At 37.9% G+C, this 12,396-nt stretch overlaps 6 protein-coding genes across 6 annotated transcripts; 3 read left to right on the top strand and 3 right to left on the bottom strand. All coding sequences in view use genetic code 12, as the record gives it.

Annotated features, from left to right (window-relative positions):
• Nucleotides 1-313: 313 nt before the first annotated feature.
• Nucleotides 314-1,300, bottom strand: KGF56_003153 (25S rRNA (uracil2843-N3)-methyltransferase; the record flags this gene model as incomplete). The annotated part of the gene is made up of 1 exon (XM_049324457.1): nucleotides 314-1,300. The coding sequence occupies one exon, from the start codon at nucleotides 1,298-1,300 to the stop codon at nucleotides 314-316; it is 987 nt and encodes a 328-aa protein (XP_049179739.1).
• A 1,127-nt stretch (nucleotides 1,301-2,427) lies between these two features.
• On the top strand, nucleotides 2,428-5,223 carry KGF56_003154 (uncharacterized protein; the record flags this gene model as incomplete). Its single annotated transcript, XM_049324459.1, has 1 exon — nucleotides 2,428-5,223. The coding sequence occupies one exon, from the start codon at nucleotides 2,428-2,430 to the stop codon at nucleotides 5,221-5,223; it is 2,796 nt and encodes a 931-aa protein (XP_049179740.1).
• A 214-nt stretch (nucleotides 5,224-5,437) lies between these two features.
• On the top strand, nucleotides 5,438-7,243 carry FRS1 (phenylalanine--tRNA ligase subunit beta; the record flags this gene model as incomplete). The annotated part of the gene is made up of 1 exon (XM_049324460.1): nucleotides 5,438-7,243. The coding sequence occupies one exon, from the start codon at nucleotides 5,438-5,440 to the stop codon at nucleotides 7,241-7,243; it is 1,806 nt and encodes a 601-aa protein (XP_049179741.1).
• A 498-nt stretch (nucleotides 7,244-7,741) lies between these two features.
• Nucleotides 7,742-8,371, top strand: SEC4 (Rab family GTPase; the record flags this gene model as incomplete). Its single annotated transcript, XM_049324461.1, has 1 exon — nucleotides 7,742-8,371. The coding sequence occupies one exon, from the start codon at nucleotides 7,742-7,744 to the stop codon at nucleotides 8,369-8,371; it is 630 nt and encodes a 209-aa protein (XP_049179742.1).
• Nucleotides 8,372-8,894: 523 nt separating this feature from the next.
• On the bottom strand, nucleotides 8,895-9,299 carry MCI4 (Mci4p; the record flags this gene model as incomplete). The annotated part of the gene is made up of 1 exon (XM_049324462.1): nucleotides 8,895-9,299. One exon carries the CDS (start codon nucleotides 9,297-9,299, stop codon nucleotides 8,895-8,897), a length of 405 nt encoding a protein of 134 aa, XP_049179743.1.
• A 288-nt stretch (nucleotides 9,300-9,587) lies between these two features.
• IFU5 (WW domain-containing protein IFU5) lies at nucleotides 9,588-11,495 on the bottom strand (the record flags this gene model as incomplete). Its single annotated transcript, XM_049324463.1, has 2 exons — nucleotides 9,588-10,240; nucleotides 10,919-11,495. The coding sequence occupies 2 exons, from the start codon at nucleotides 11,493-11,495 to the stop codon at nucleotides 9,588-9,590; spliced, it is 1,230 nt and encodes a 409-aa protein (XP_049179744.1).
• Nucleotides 11,496-12,396: the final 901 nt, after the last annotated feature.

The following is a 12,396-nucleotide window of genomic DNA, read 5'->3' on the forward strand; positions in this document are numbered from 1 at the left end:
GGGGGGGGGTTAAAAAAAAAAAAAAAAAAAAAAAAAAAAAAAAGTAGAATAGATTTGACTGCGAAAGGAATTCTTTGATAGGAACTCTCTAAAAGAAAGAAAGAAAGAAAAGCTGTTTTGTCTCTTTATGATGCAAAGTAGCAAGAACATGTATGGCTTCTTTTGCATCAGCTGCAGGAGTAAGAGAGGTTTCTATATTGGAAAATTAAAAAAAAAAAAAATTAAAGCTATAATAGTGTTTTAGCTGATTTTCAGGTAAAAATTGGCCAAATTTTGAGTGATAAATTAGAAAAATAAGTGAGTAAAGCTTTATTTATTGCTTCCTTCTATATAACCTATAAAAAAACCTCATATTTTCCAACTTTATAGAGTAATTGACCTCCTTCTCATTGACCCTGTACCAAATACCATCATTTTGTGAAATGAGTTCCCACAGACCATTGTTTTCATTCATCTTTCCAACTAAAATAGTATCTATCAAGAATTGGACTGGGAATTTTTTCTCACCAATTGTAATGTGTGAGAAAGATCCAGCACTTTCGGCGATCAATAACAAAGAGCCCGGTTTGCACTGTTTGCTCAAATTCAGGAAAAGCTTGATTGTGTCTTTTCTTTTTTCTGAAAATAATTCATTTGTTGTAAACATCAACGTAACCAAGTCCATTTTGCCAATTTCCAATGTATTCAAGTCTACGCTTAAAATATCCGCATGAGTAAACTGTGTCACCAACTTTTCCTCTTGGAACAACCAGTTTCTTTTGATATAAGAAGCCACATTCGACACTACTTCATTCCAATCAGCTATATCAACAATTGAGATCCTGATCTTCGACGGTGAAGTAGGCTTGTATTCCTTGAGTCTGCAAAAGACTGACCCCAAACCAACGAGTTCTGATGATGCACCACCTCCAATGCAAAGCACATTAACTGCAAGATCTTGGTTGTCGAGTAATGTGGATATCGGGTTCAAACTCGAAAACAAAGCGGCGTATGCCAATGACCTTGAGGGAGTCCACCTTGCGGCATATGTAAACCGTTTGTTTTCGTCATCAAACGCTGCAAGATAATCTCGATGATACAAAGCAGTTTTTACCAGCTGAATACCCACTTGTAAATCGGGGGAATGAAGAATATCTCGAAAACAAACATTGAATAGATCAATCACTTGATACGGTTCCATCGACTTATCTGTAGAAAACGGTACAAGTGGCCCTAAATTAACATCGTCTTCTTCTTCTTCTTTAATTCTGCTCTCTGAGGAAACGGCTATTGTCGCATGTTGAACCTTTCTGGTGTGCATCTTATATAACTCATTTCGTCAATTTAACTTTGATTCACTTGTATCGAAAACTAATTTTTGTGTATCTATGTTACCTCATCTCAAGATTGAAAAATCTCGCCTTTTCTTTTAAGCTGAGAGAAAAAAAAAAAATTTCAACTTCTTTCCTCTTCTTCTTCTTCTTCTTCTTCTTCTTCTTTTTCTTCAAATAATCAAAATCAATCTGTGTCAAGGTGGACACTCGTAGGATATGAAAAGTAAGATGATCATCTGATCATCTCACATGGATTATTCTGCGTAGTTGTTTTCCCCCTTGGCAGATCGGCGCTAGAGAGGCAAGCTTGATGTACTTTTTATCGAAAACCTTTTAAACTTTTTCCAGCTTGTTACCATTTTTTTTTTAAAAGTGGTAACAGCTCAAATTTCTTTAACTGTTGACGTTATTTCAATCATTATTTTCAGTCAAACTGGTCCTTTCTGTTTTGAAGGTTTGAGCGGTTGATTTGGATTTTTTTGTTTTTGAAATAACTAGGTTGATTTTTGAGTAATGGATTTTGGTTAACTCAGGTTAGTAGATATATTGTCGATACCCTTTAAAATGGGCCTTAAGCAGGGTGAGTTCCGTCGACAGATTGTAAAATAACGAGTTTTGGTCTTGAGCTCGTTTGAAAGCCAAAAAAAAAAAATTTCATCGAGGAAAAGGTTCTTTTTTCAAGAATCTTGGATTTGGGTGCGTTTTTTCTTTTTGAACTTTTGAACCGTTTGCTCGACCATTTATAAACTTGAGGCAACATATTCCTGGACTCTGCGCAGGTCATATTTGGCCAATAACGAATTGAGTAAAACCATGTTGCACACACATTTTACCTTTTTTTTGGGATTTTTTTAAAAAAAAATAATTTATAAAAAAAAAAATGAATAATTATCAACAAAGTTTTAAAACCTTCTTGTTTTGATAAGTCAAACTTTTTTATTTAGCCTTTTCTATGTCATAAAAAAACAATTTGTATTTTTTCTCTCTCTCTTTCTCTTTCTCTTTCTTTTCTTTTTTTGTTGTATAGATATCTTATCTTTAATCAAGCAAAATAACTTGAATGCGAATGAAAAATACTTTTTTTTAACAAACTTATGGCGGAACCAAGATTTTAATGTCCCGAGACTTTTCAATCGACCCCTCTACAGATGAGTTTAGAGGCTCTATGGTTCCAGCAAAGAGCCAGATTTCGTCGACGGTGGTTCATAATAAGAATCCTAGATCTAGAGCATTGGTAAGTCAGCTACCAGAATTACCAAGATTGTCACAACTGTCAGTTGACGACCATACCAATATTGATCAAGAACATTTTCTTGAGAATGAGGACTATAACCAGGATATAGGAAACACGTATGTTGAGTTTGACTTGAGCAATTATAATAGTAGTAGTGGAAAAAGAACTCAAGATTTGTTAACTATCAGGGATAGAGATTATGCATCTTGCAAGAGAGAAACAACCTTGTCGGATAAGCCGCCTAATCTGAAGGAAACAGCAGAACAAAAGGCCAATGTAGATAAATCTGATCCGAATGCCAATGCCAATGCCAATGCCAATGCAAATGCAAACGACGAGGATGATTTCTTCAATAGCTATTCTCAAGAGGGTACATGGAAGGAAATGACTACAATATCCGACTTGGACTACTACGATGACAAGGGCAAACTAAAACTCAATTCAAAGTCGGGTAAGGAGTTTGTTCAGGATGGAAATTTCCATTTTGGGTACACTAAAATAAACACTGAAGAGCAAGTCAAAAAATATTCTCTTCTAGATAAGAAAACCGACTTTTTATTTGAAACAAGATCGGAAACTATAAAGAGAAAGAGCGAGAAGGATCCTGGTGTTTTATTTGATGCCGAAGATGATGATTCAGACTACGACAACGACGACGAGGTGGACAGTAATGAAACTTTGACCGACACAAAGAAGATGTTGACGGACTCACAAAAGTTTGCATACTTGGGAATAGCTAAATTGATCACGGTGGAAATGGCCACGAAACTTGCTCGTATTCAATTTGGCTCAAATGGCCGAATAGCAAAGCAGTTGAGTGGAGGTCAAAAAAATTTTTCAAATTGGACCTTGTATGTTTTGTCGAAATTGTACGAACATTTGGATATTAATGCACAGGAGAGAGAGATGATTGAAAATTTGAGCAAACATGGCGTTGAGATATCCGATTTGTCAAGAAGTTTGAAAGAACTCGAAGTGAAAAAGTATTTGAAGAAAAGCGTTTATGTTGGAGACGGTTTCGATTTAAGGTGGGTGATCATTTGTGACTTGTTTTTGCTTTTAATAAGCGACGGTTACTACGATGCTAGGTCTCGGTCTTTGTTGATGCTCTTTGCAGACTCGCTTGATATTGCGAGATTGGAAGTATTACAATTTGAGAGGAGGTTGATTGAATGTTTGGACATGGAGACAAAGGAAAAATCCATAGAAAACAAGGATGAATCCCTAAATGATCGACTGTTTGTGCAACAACAGATACGCAAGAATAAAACCAAACGATTAGCCATGATTGGGTTGGCGACTTTAGGTGGTGGTCTTGCAATAGGTCTCTCGGCGGGACTTTTGGCGCCAGTAATTGGAGCTGGAATTGCAGCAGGGTTAACTACAGTAGGGATAACTGGTGCAAGTGGGTTCCTAGCAGGAGTTGGTGGAAGTGTTTTGATAACGACGGGGGGTGTAGCTATTGGAGCTAAAGTTGGAAATAAAGCAGGTGCAAGAAGATTGGGTGAAGTACACACTTTTGAGTTTAAGCCATTGCACAACAACAAGAGAACGAATTTGATTGTGACTGTTAGTGGCTGGATGAATGGTGCAATGGATGATGTGCGACTTCCGTTTTCTACTGTGGATCCGGTTATGGGTGATATGTTTTCCTTACTATGGGAGCCAGAGATGTTGCAATCTATGGGTCAAACCATTGGAATACTAGCAAGTGAGGCTTTGAGTACGTCCATCCAGCAAATATTAGGGGCAACCATTCTAGGCGCTTTAATGTCGGCCATCCAGTTGCCAATGGCACTTTCGAAACTTTCATATCTCTTGGATAACCCATGGAATGTTTCTTTGGATAGAGCATGGAAAGCTGGAAAAATTCTTGCAGAAACGATTCTTTCTGGGAATTTGGGAGTTCGACCAATCACACTAGTCGGATTCTCACTAGGTGCAAGGTTAATATATTCCTGTTTGATAGAAGTGGCAAAGAGAGGTGGTTACGGTTTAATTGAAAATGTCATTTTGTTAGGATCACCAATATCCATTGACACTGACCAGCTTGCTCAAGCCAGGTCTGTTGTTAGCGGCAAATTCATAAACGGGTACTCAAAGAAGGACTGGATATTGGGATATCTTTTTCGAGCGACTGGAGGTGGTCTTCTGACCGTTGCCGGGTTGTCAGCACTAAAGAACGTATATGGAATTGATAATATTGATTGCACTGAATTTGTTGAAGGGCATATGTCCTATAGAAAATCCATTCCTAAAATATTGAAAGCAATGAATTGGGAAATACTAAGTGAGGACTTTGTGGAGATTGAGGAGCCTGATCCAGAACAGGGTGAACGACAAAGACAACTTCTTTCTGAATTTGATGAAGCGCGAGCAAAGATGGAGGATGGTACAGAGGACGAAACTCCACGAAAGGGATGGAAACAATGGCTTAGGCCGAAAAAGAAAGATTGGTGGGATATTTATCGCAGCCTGAAAGAAGACAAAGATAACAAGAATGATACTGTGGAGGAATACAACATTGATACAGCAGCAACAGCACCATCGCCATCATCATCATCATCATCACTACCAATGCCAGTTTTTGATGTTGATGCGTTGACAAAAGAAGTAAACGAGATCACAGAGTTGACAAAAAGAAAACGGGAAAACTCTAGTGGACTAAATGCATAACTATTTAACTATGATCCTTTAACTGCTCTTTGTTTCTCTGTCTTTGCCTTTGTCTTTGCCTTTGTCTTTGTTCTCTGTGCTTTCAATTTTTTTTTTTTTTTTTTTTTATTTTTATTTTTTTTCTTTTCTTTTCAATTTCTCTGCTTCAAAAAATTTTCAAAGTCTCATTTATAATCAACAAGTCAAGTCAAGTCAAGTCAACTGGGTTACTACAATGCCAACTATAGCAGTTGATAAAGAGGATTTATTTGGTTTACTTGGTAGGTCATATACGACTGAAGAGTTTGACGAGTTGTGTTTCCAGTTTGGAATTGAGTTAGATGAGGACACAACTAATGATTGTCAAGCAGGTGAGAGGCCTCAATTGAAAATTGAAGTGCCTGCAAACAGGTACGATATGTTGTGCATTGAGGGTATAGCGCAAGCGTTAAATGAATTTTTGGAAACTGCCGAGGCTCCTAAATACACTTTGAATCCACCAAAGCCGGAAATTACTTTAACTATCAAAGAGTCTACTTTCCCCGTTCGTCAATATGCCGCATCTGCTATATTGAGAAACGTTAGTTTCAACCAAAGAACATACGATTCTTTTATCACTTTGCAAGATAAATTGCATACCAACTTGTGCCGAAATAGAACGTTGGTGGCTATTGGAACCCATGATTTGGACACTTTGACCCCACCATTTACATACGAAGCATTGCCTCCCAAGGATATCAAATTCAAACCATTGAACCAAAGCAAAGAGTTTGATGGGGAAGAGTTGATGGTCTTTTACGAAAAGGACAAGAACTTGAGTAAATACCTTCCAATTATTAGAGACTCCCCCGTATACCCAGTCATGCTTGACTCTAAGCGTACAGTTGCATCATTACCTCCAATCATCAACTCAGATCACTCCAAGATTACCTTGAATACAAAGAATGTTTGGATTGATGTTACTGGAACAGATAAAACAAAAACAGAGATTGTGATCAACCAGTTGGTGGCTATGTTTTCCAGATACAGTGCTACTCCTTTCGAAATAGAGCCTCTTCAAATCATTTCTGAGCATAATGGGCAAACACGCGTGACTCCAAATATTACTCCCAGAAAAATGAAAACTGACATATCCTATATCAACTCATGTTTAGGGTTGGATTACACTGGAGAACAAATTGCGCATTTGTTGAAGAAGATGTCTTTGGACGCATCACCCTCAGTAGGAGGGGAGGAAGAAAAAAAGGCTGAAGAGAATAAGAATTCAACTCTTGATGTAAAAATCCCTATAACTAGATCGGATATTTTACACCAGTGTGATATCATGGAGGATGCTGCTATAGCGTATGGTTATGACAATTTGAAAAAGACCAAACCTACTGGTGAAAGTTTGATTGCGGCCGCCTTGCCTGTTAATAAAGTAGCAGACATTTTGAGATTAGCTAGCTCCCAAGCAGGCTATCTGGAAGTGATGCCTTTAACTTTGTGCTCACATGACGAAAATTTTGGATGGCTAAGAGTCAAGGATGACGGTTCAAAAGCGGTTAAATTAGAGAACCCAAAAACAATTGAGTACCAGGTTGTAAGGACAACCTTGTTGCCGGGCCTTTTGAAAACTGTCAAGGAGAATAGAAAGCATTCTTTACCAATTAGAGTTTTTGAGTGTGGTGATATTGTTTTAAAGAATGCGGACTTGGAAAGAGGAGCTTTCAACCAGCGTAATTGGGGTGCGTTATACGTTGGTAAAGCCTCGGGATTTGAATACGTTCAAGGTTTATTGGGTAAAATTATGCAAACAATGAGAACTCCTTGGATTGAAGCGCCATCAACCGACAAAAGAAGAGGTTACTGGATTGAGGAAGATAAGGAGAATACAACTTATTTCGATGGCAGGGGAGCCAGAGTTTTGTTTAGAAGTAAACAAGATGGGGAGGTTTCTGAGGTTGGAAGTATAGGGGTATTGCACCCAGAAGTTATGAACAACTTTGATATCCCATATGCGGCTTCATATGTGGAAATTAATGCTGAGATATATTTGTGAAAAAAAAAAAAAAATAGAGTAACAAAAAAGAGAGACAAGAATGAGGAACGGCAGTCTCAGTAAGTGAGCGGCCTAATAGTACAACTCTGTGTATAGAGGGAATAAAGAGATATTACCAGCTATTTCCCATTTTTTGATGCAAAGGTAGACATGGCAATTGTGGGATAAAAATATATATGTCCACGTATACACGACTTCAATTATTCTATTTTTTTTTTTTTTTATGTTTGCATTTTTGGTGCTCGCTTTTCAACCTAGTACTTTTCTTTTATCATCCGAGTTAGAAAGTATATGTACAAGAAACTGTTTAACAATATTGCTATAGTAGAATAGAATCATAGTTAATTGTTTAAGTAGCAGACCAAGGGTAAACAACCATAGTTTGATAAGTTTCGTGCAGACCTGATTAGGAAGTCAACAATCACTGTACGTCAATAACAACCACAACCACCACCACAACAAATAATCCCAGATTAGAAGGTAATTAGTATTATCACCATGAGCTCAAAGGGAACGTCATCTAGAGCTTATGATATGATCATGAAGCTCTTGCTTGTCGGAGATTCCGGAGTTGGAAAATCTTGTTTGTTGTTGAGATTTGTGGAGGATAAATTCAATCCGTCATTTATAACTACAATTGGGATCGATTTTAAAATTAGGACTATTGAAAGTAAAGGCAAGAAGATCAAATTGCAAGTTTGGGATACGGCTGGCCAGGAGAGGTTTAGAACTATAACGACTGCTTATTATAGAGGCGCCATGGGCATTATACTTATTTACGATGTTACTGACGCTAGAAGTTTTGAAAATGTGCAGAATTGGTTCCAGACAGTATCACAACATGCCAATGAGGAAGCCCAAATCTTTTTGGTTGGAAACAAGTGTGATGATGTAGAGAACAGGCAAGTTAGCAAAGAACAAGGAGAGGAATTGGCTCATCAATTGCAGATACCATTCTTGGAAGCATCGGCAAAGAGTAATGAAAATGTTGAAGAGATTTTCCATGAGCTAGCTGGAATCATTCAAGATAAACATGTTGACGAACCCGCTAGTGGAAGCTATTCTGGCGGTGCTGGTGGAGTCGATGTTTCACAGAGTAATTCCGGAATAAAGAACAATTGTTGTTAGTGAACTGTTACCCCACCCCCCGTTACCTGCCATACGCCATACGCCACCTGCCACCCTCCACCCGTTGCCTGGCATCCTCCCACCTACCATCCACTACCTTTTGACTTTCCTTCTTCCCCATCTATTTTGCAACAGCAAAAAGTTTGCAAAATAGCAAGCGTCAGGTTAGAGTTTTCATTTTGGATAAACTTTGTTCGGTCTCACCAGTTATATCTCTCTTTTGTTTTTCTTTTATTTGCAAACTTTCTTAACTTGTGTCTTTTTTATTAAATTACAATTACTTGTTGAAAATTTACTTACTACTACATCTCTTTAGAACCGTTTTTTCTCTTGTCTCCAACCCACCTCCCACCACGAGAAACAAAACTGGGGCCCGCCACACAAAGTAAAGGTGCTCCAAACAGCCACCTACCTGAAGCCGATAGTGTCTATGTAGCAGCACTCTTTGGCAGCCCTTTTTAGCAGCCTTTTGCTCCACTATCTCGCTTGGCTCGATAGTGTTTATTTTGGTTATGACTCTTGATTAGATTTTTTTCCCAAAGTAAACCCACTGATCATCAAGTGGTTTTTCTTCCAACTCCTCCCAACATTTCAAAGCAGCTAATTCGTGACTCAAATTTAATTCATCTGCCGCTTGAATTACAATTTCTTCTATTAACCCACTACCTATTTTACTCTCTATATTCTCTGTAATTTCTTCCTCTTCCACTATTTTCAATCTGTTTTTAGTCAACTGTTCAACCGATTGTCTGTAAACCGAACTGTTGGGGAATTTTTCACCTAATACTTTCAACTGTTGGTTATACAAAGCAATAAGAGCTGGTCTCGGGTTAGGATGCTTATATAGTCCCGTGATCCCTGTGGGTAACCCTTCACCTGCTCTAACTATCACCTGCTCAACTTGCCTTAACACAGAAGTGAACCTCATTAATAAAAATCCTTTAATAAATATGTATATCCTCTATGGTACTTTTTTTCCACCTTATAATTGTCTCAATAATGGTTGGTTGAGAGAAGAGAGAGAGAAAAAAAAAAAAATTCATACAATGGAATTCAAGAGAGATTGAATCAAACACGGAATTGGTATAAAAAAAAAAGTATGCATATTGGAACAATATCAAGTGTAATTCTAAATGCCTTATATAGTTACCTAAATGTGGTAACCATATAAGGACAACAACGTTTTCTCTTGTTTATTTCATTATTGTGTATATTTTTAAAAATCACCTCCAAAGTCTCCACCATCAAAGTCTCCACCTTGATCAAAACCATCTTGGTAACCATCTTGATAACCTTCCATTCTCTCATGATCTTCCCAGCCGTTGATTGCATTTCCTAAAAGCATTCCGCCTAGTAAACCTCCTCCAACACCCATTGCCATACTTCCAGCGCCAAGCCCACTTCTTCTAGGTTGTTGTTGAACTGCTTGCGGTGGTGGGTACCCTCCATATCCTTGTGGGGGGTAATAGCCGCCAGGTGGTGGATATCCCCCATATCCTGTCTGTGGGGGGTACCCTCCGTATCCCGGTTGTGGTGGTGGGTACCCTCCATATCCTGGCTGTGGTGGATACCCTCCGCCGTAATTTGGTTGCGGTTGCGGCTGTGGTTGTTGATGGCGGTTAAAAGCCCCTCTATTACTTTGGTTTGAAGTTGTAGAGTTGACTTTTGAGTTATTTTCCTTGGGACTATAAGCCGGTGGTGGAACATCGGCAACATCACCAGTATCGAATTTTGTACCTTTAGGTGCTTCCCATTGTGACTTTTTTGTAGCTAGATCAACATAAAACCATGTACTATACTTTTCATCAAACTTTGCTAACCAACCATCGGGAACATTTGGTGGTTTATTTGGGTCATCCTTTGCCATCTCTATGGAAGTGTAACTAAAGAGAGGGGGGAAAAAATGGGGGAAAAGCAAACTTTAGATCTTGTATATGGAGGTTTATCTATATAAAGTATCTCCTATCTGAGAAAAATTATGAGAGATATCTCGTTGACAATTTAAACGCCAAATGAAAAAAAAGAAAAGAGATGAATGAGAAAAACGTGACCTCCACTATGGTATACGCCACCACTGCCACCATTGCTATCCACCATTCTTAACAGCGCTGCCACCATTGCCATCCACCATTCTTAACAGCGCTGTCACTATTGCCATCCACCATTCTTAACAGCGCTGTCACCATCTATCCTCCTGTTTTTCCTCTTCCTCCTCTGATCTAGCAACTCCAATAAGGTTTGACCAAATCAGATTGTCAATGTAAATTCATCTAGTTTTCTCAAACTCATGACGAGTAAAGGCAAAAGTAGCTCATCTCTATCCGTTCAAGTACATCTGCTATATCTATGAACGTAGAATTTAAGTAGAGAAGTAAAGTATACCAAAAGATGCAAACTATAAATATAACTTGGGTGCAAAAAAAAAAAAAGGACTTTCTCATAAAAACTTATCCATTCTTTTAGAAACTTATTTACCATGCTTTAGATTGCAAAACAATGACTCATGCACTTCCCCAGTCTACCACGCACTCCCTTAATCTAGCTTACCCTGCTCTTGAAGATGCTTTTTCCAACTTGGAATGGGCTCTGGTTGTGTTTTCTTTATCTTTTCTTCATTCATGCTCAACAATAATGTTCCCAACAACAATACAACTGTAATAGCTTGGGCATAAACTCTGGCCTGAACAATCTTTTGCGCTTTTGTCATGTATTTGTCTTTATTCACTATCCTCCAAGAACCGTATAATGAAGCTGCCCAAGCAGATACCACAATCTTGTACTTATTTTCATTTAATTGGTGTAATATTTTATCACTTGTTGACAATTTGTTGTAATTTTCCAATGCTTGCAACTCCTGCCTCTTTAAGTAATCCAGTTGATACCTTTGTTCATCAAATTTGACTGATCCATCGTCGGCATAAAATGCACCAAGAGAAATCGTTGGCATTGCAAAAATGGCCGCTTTGATCGAACTACTCAAACTTGCATACCTTACTGGCCGCTTGTATTTAAAAAACTTTAATAAACCAACACCAACAACAGCACCAACAATGCATCCTTTGACTCCTTCCTTAAGGACATGCTCACTATGTTCTCTCTTCTCTTCTTCTGTTAATAACTTCATCTTGTAACCTTTTATCCGCTTATTTCAAACACTACAAAAACTAGCTCACAAAAGAGAAAATGAAGAAAGCGCCTGTCTATTTATACACACCACCTTATTGGTGGCAAAATTATTTTCATTTAGAGTTTAAAAGTATGGAGCATATATGAGCATTTTTCTTTTATTTTTGGAAAAAACAGTCAAAGCATAAACTACATATTAATATTCGTATATTAATGATACCATATTTTCATTGCCTCCAATATATGTAAGAACCCTGAATAACAATCATCTAAAAAGAAAAATAAAAAAAAAAGAAAAAGAAACAGAAAAAGAAAAGGAGATAATTTACTGACTAAACGATAAAAGTATATGGGGGGAGGGGCCAAGAAATGCAACACTACTTAGGCAAATCATTTCAAAACCTGGTTCCGGATATCTCCATATGTCCATATGTCTTTATGAGAAATAGAAGCTGGAACCTTTTGATTGATGCATAAAATTAGCTCATGTATATAAATCTAGTTTTATTGATAAGTTTATTTAATATTCAAAGTAGAGTGCGCCAACGGGCGAGCGGGCGAGCGGCTCCATTAAAAAGTGTATTTCCTAAGGTGGTATAAAATATACTACATCGCCAATCAATGATTCGTTGCTTCCTCTTTGACTACAACTTATGGTCACTGACTAAGTATAATACATCTGGCCCTTATTATTATTGCGTCTTCTTTCCTCTTCCTCCCTCCCTCCCTCCCTGCAAGGCTCTAAGGGTTTTTTTTAAAGTTATCGACACACATTGTGTTAATAAACAAATTACCCTATTGGTAATTGTGAGCGGGCCCGACTGTCATGTTTTTTCTTCTCGAATTACGGAAAGATTCGTGTGAGCAACTCGGCCGAGAAATGTCATTTACCACGGAAG

Source organism: Candida oxycetoniae (assembly GCF_023343755.2).
Source record: "Candida oxycetoniae strain CBS 10844 chromosome Unknown scaffold28, whole genome shotgun sequence".
In the NCBI taxonomy this organism is placed as follows: Eukaryota; Fungi; Ascomycota; class Pichiomycetes; order Serinales; family Debaryomycetaceae; genus Lodderomyces; species Lodderomyces oxycetoniae.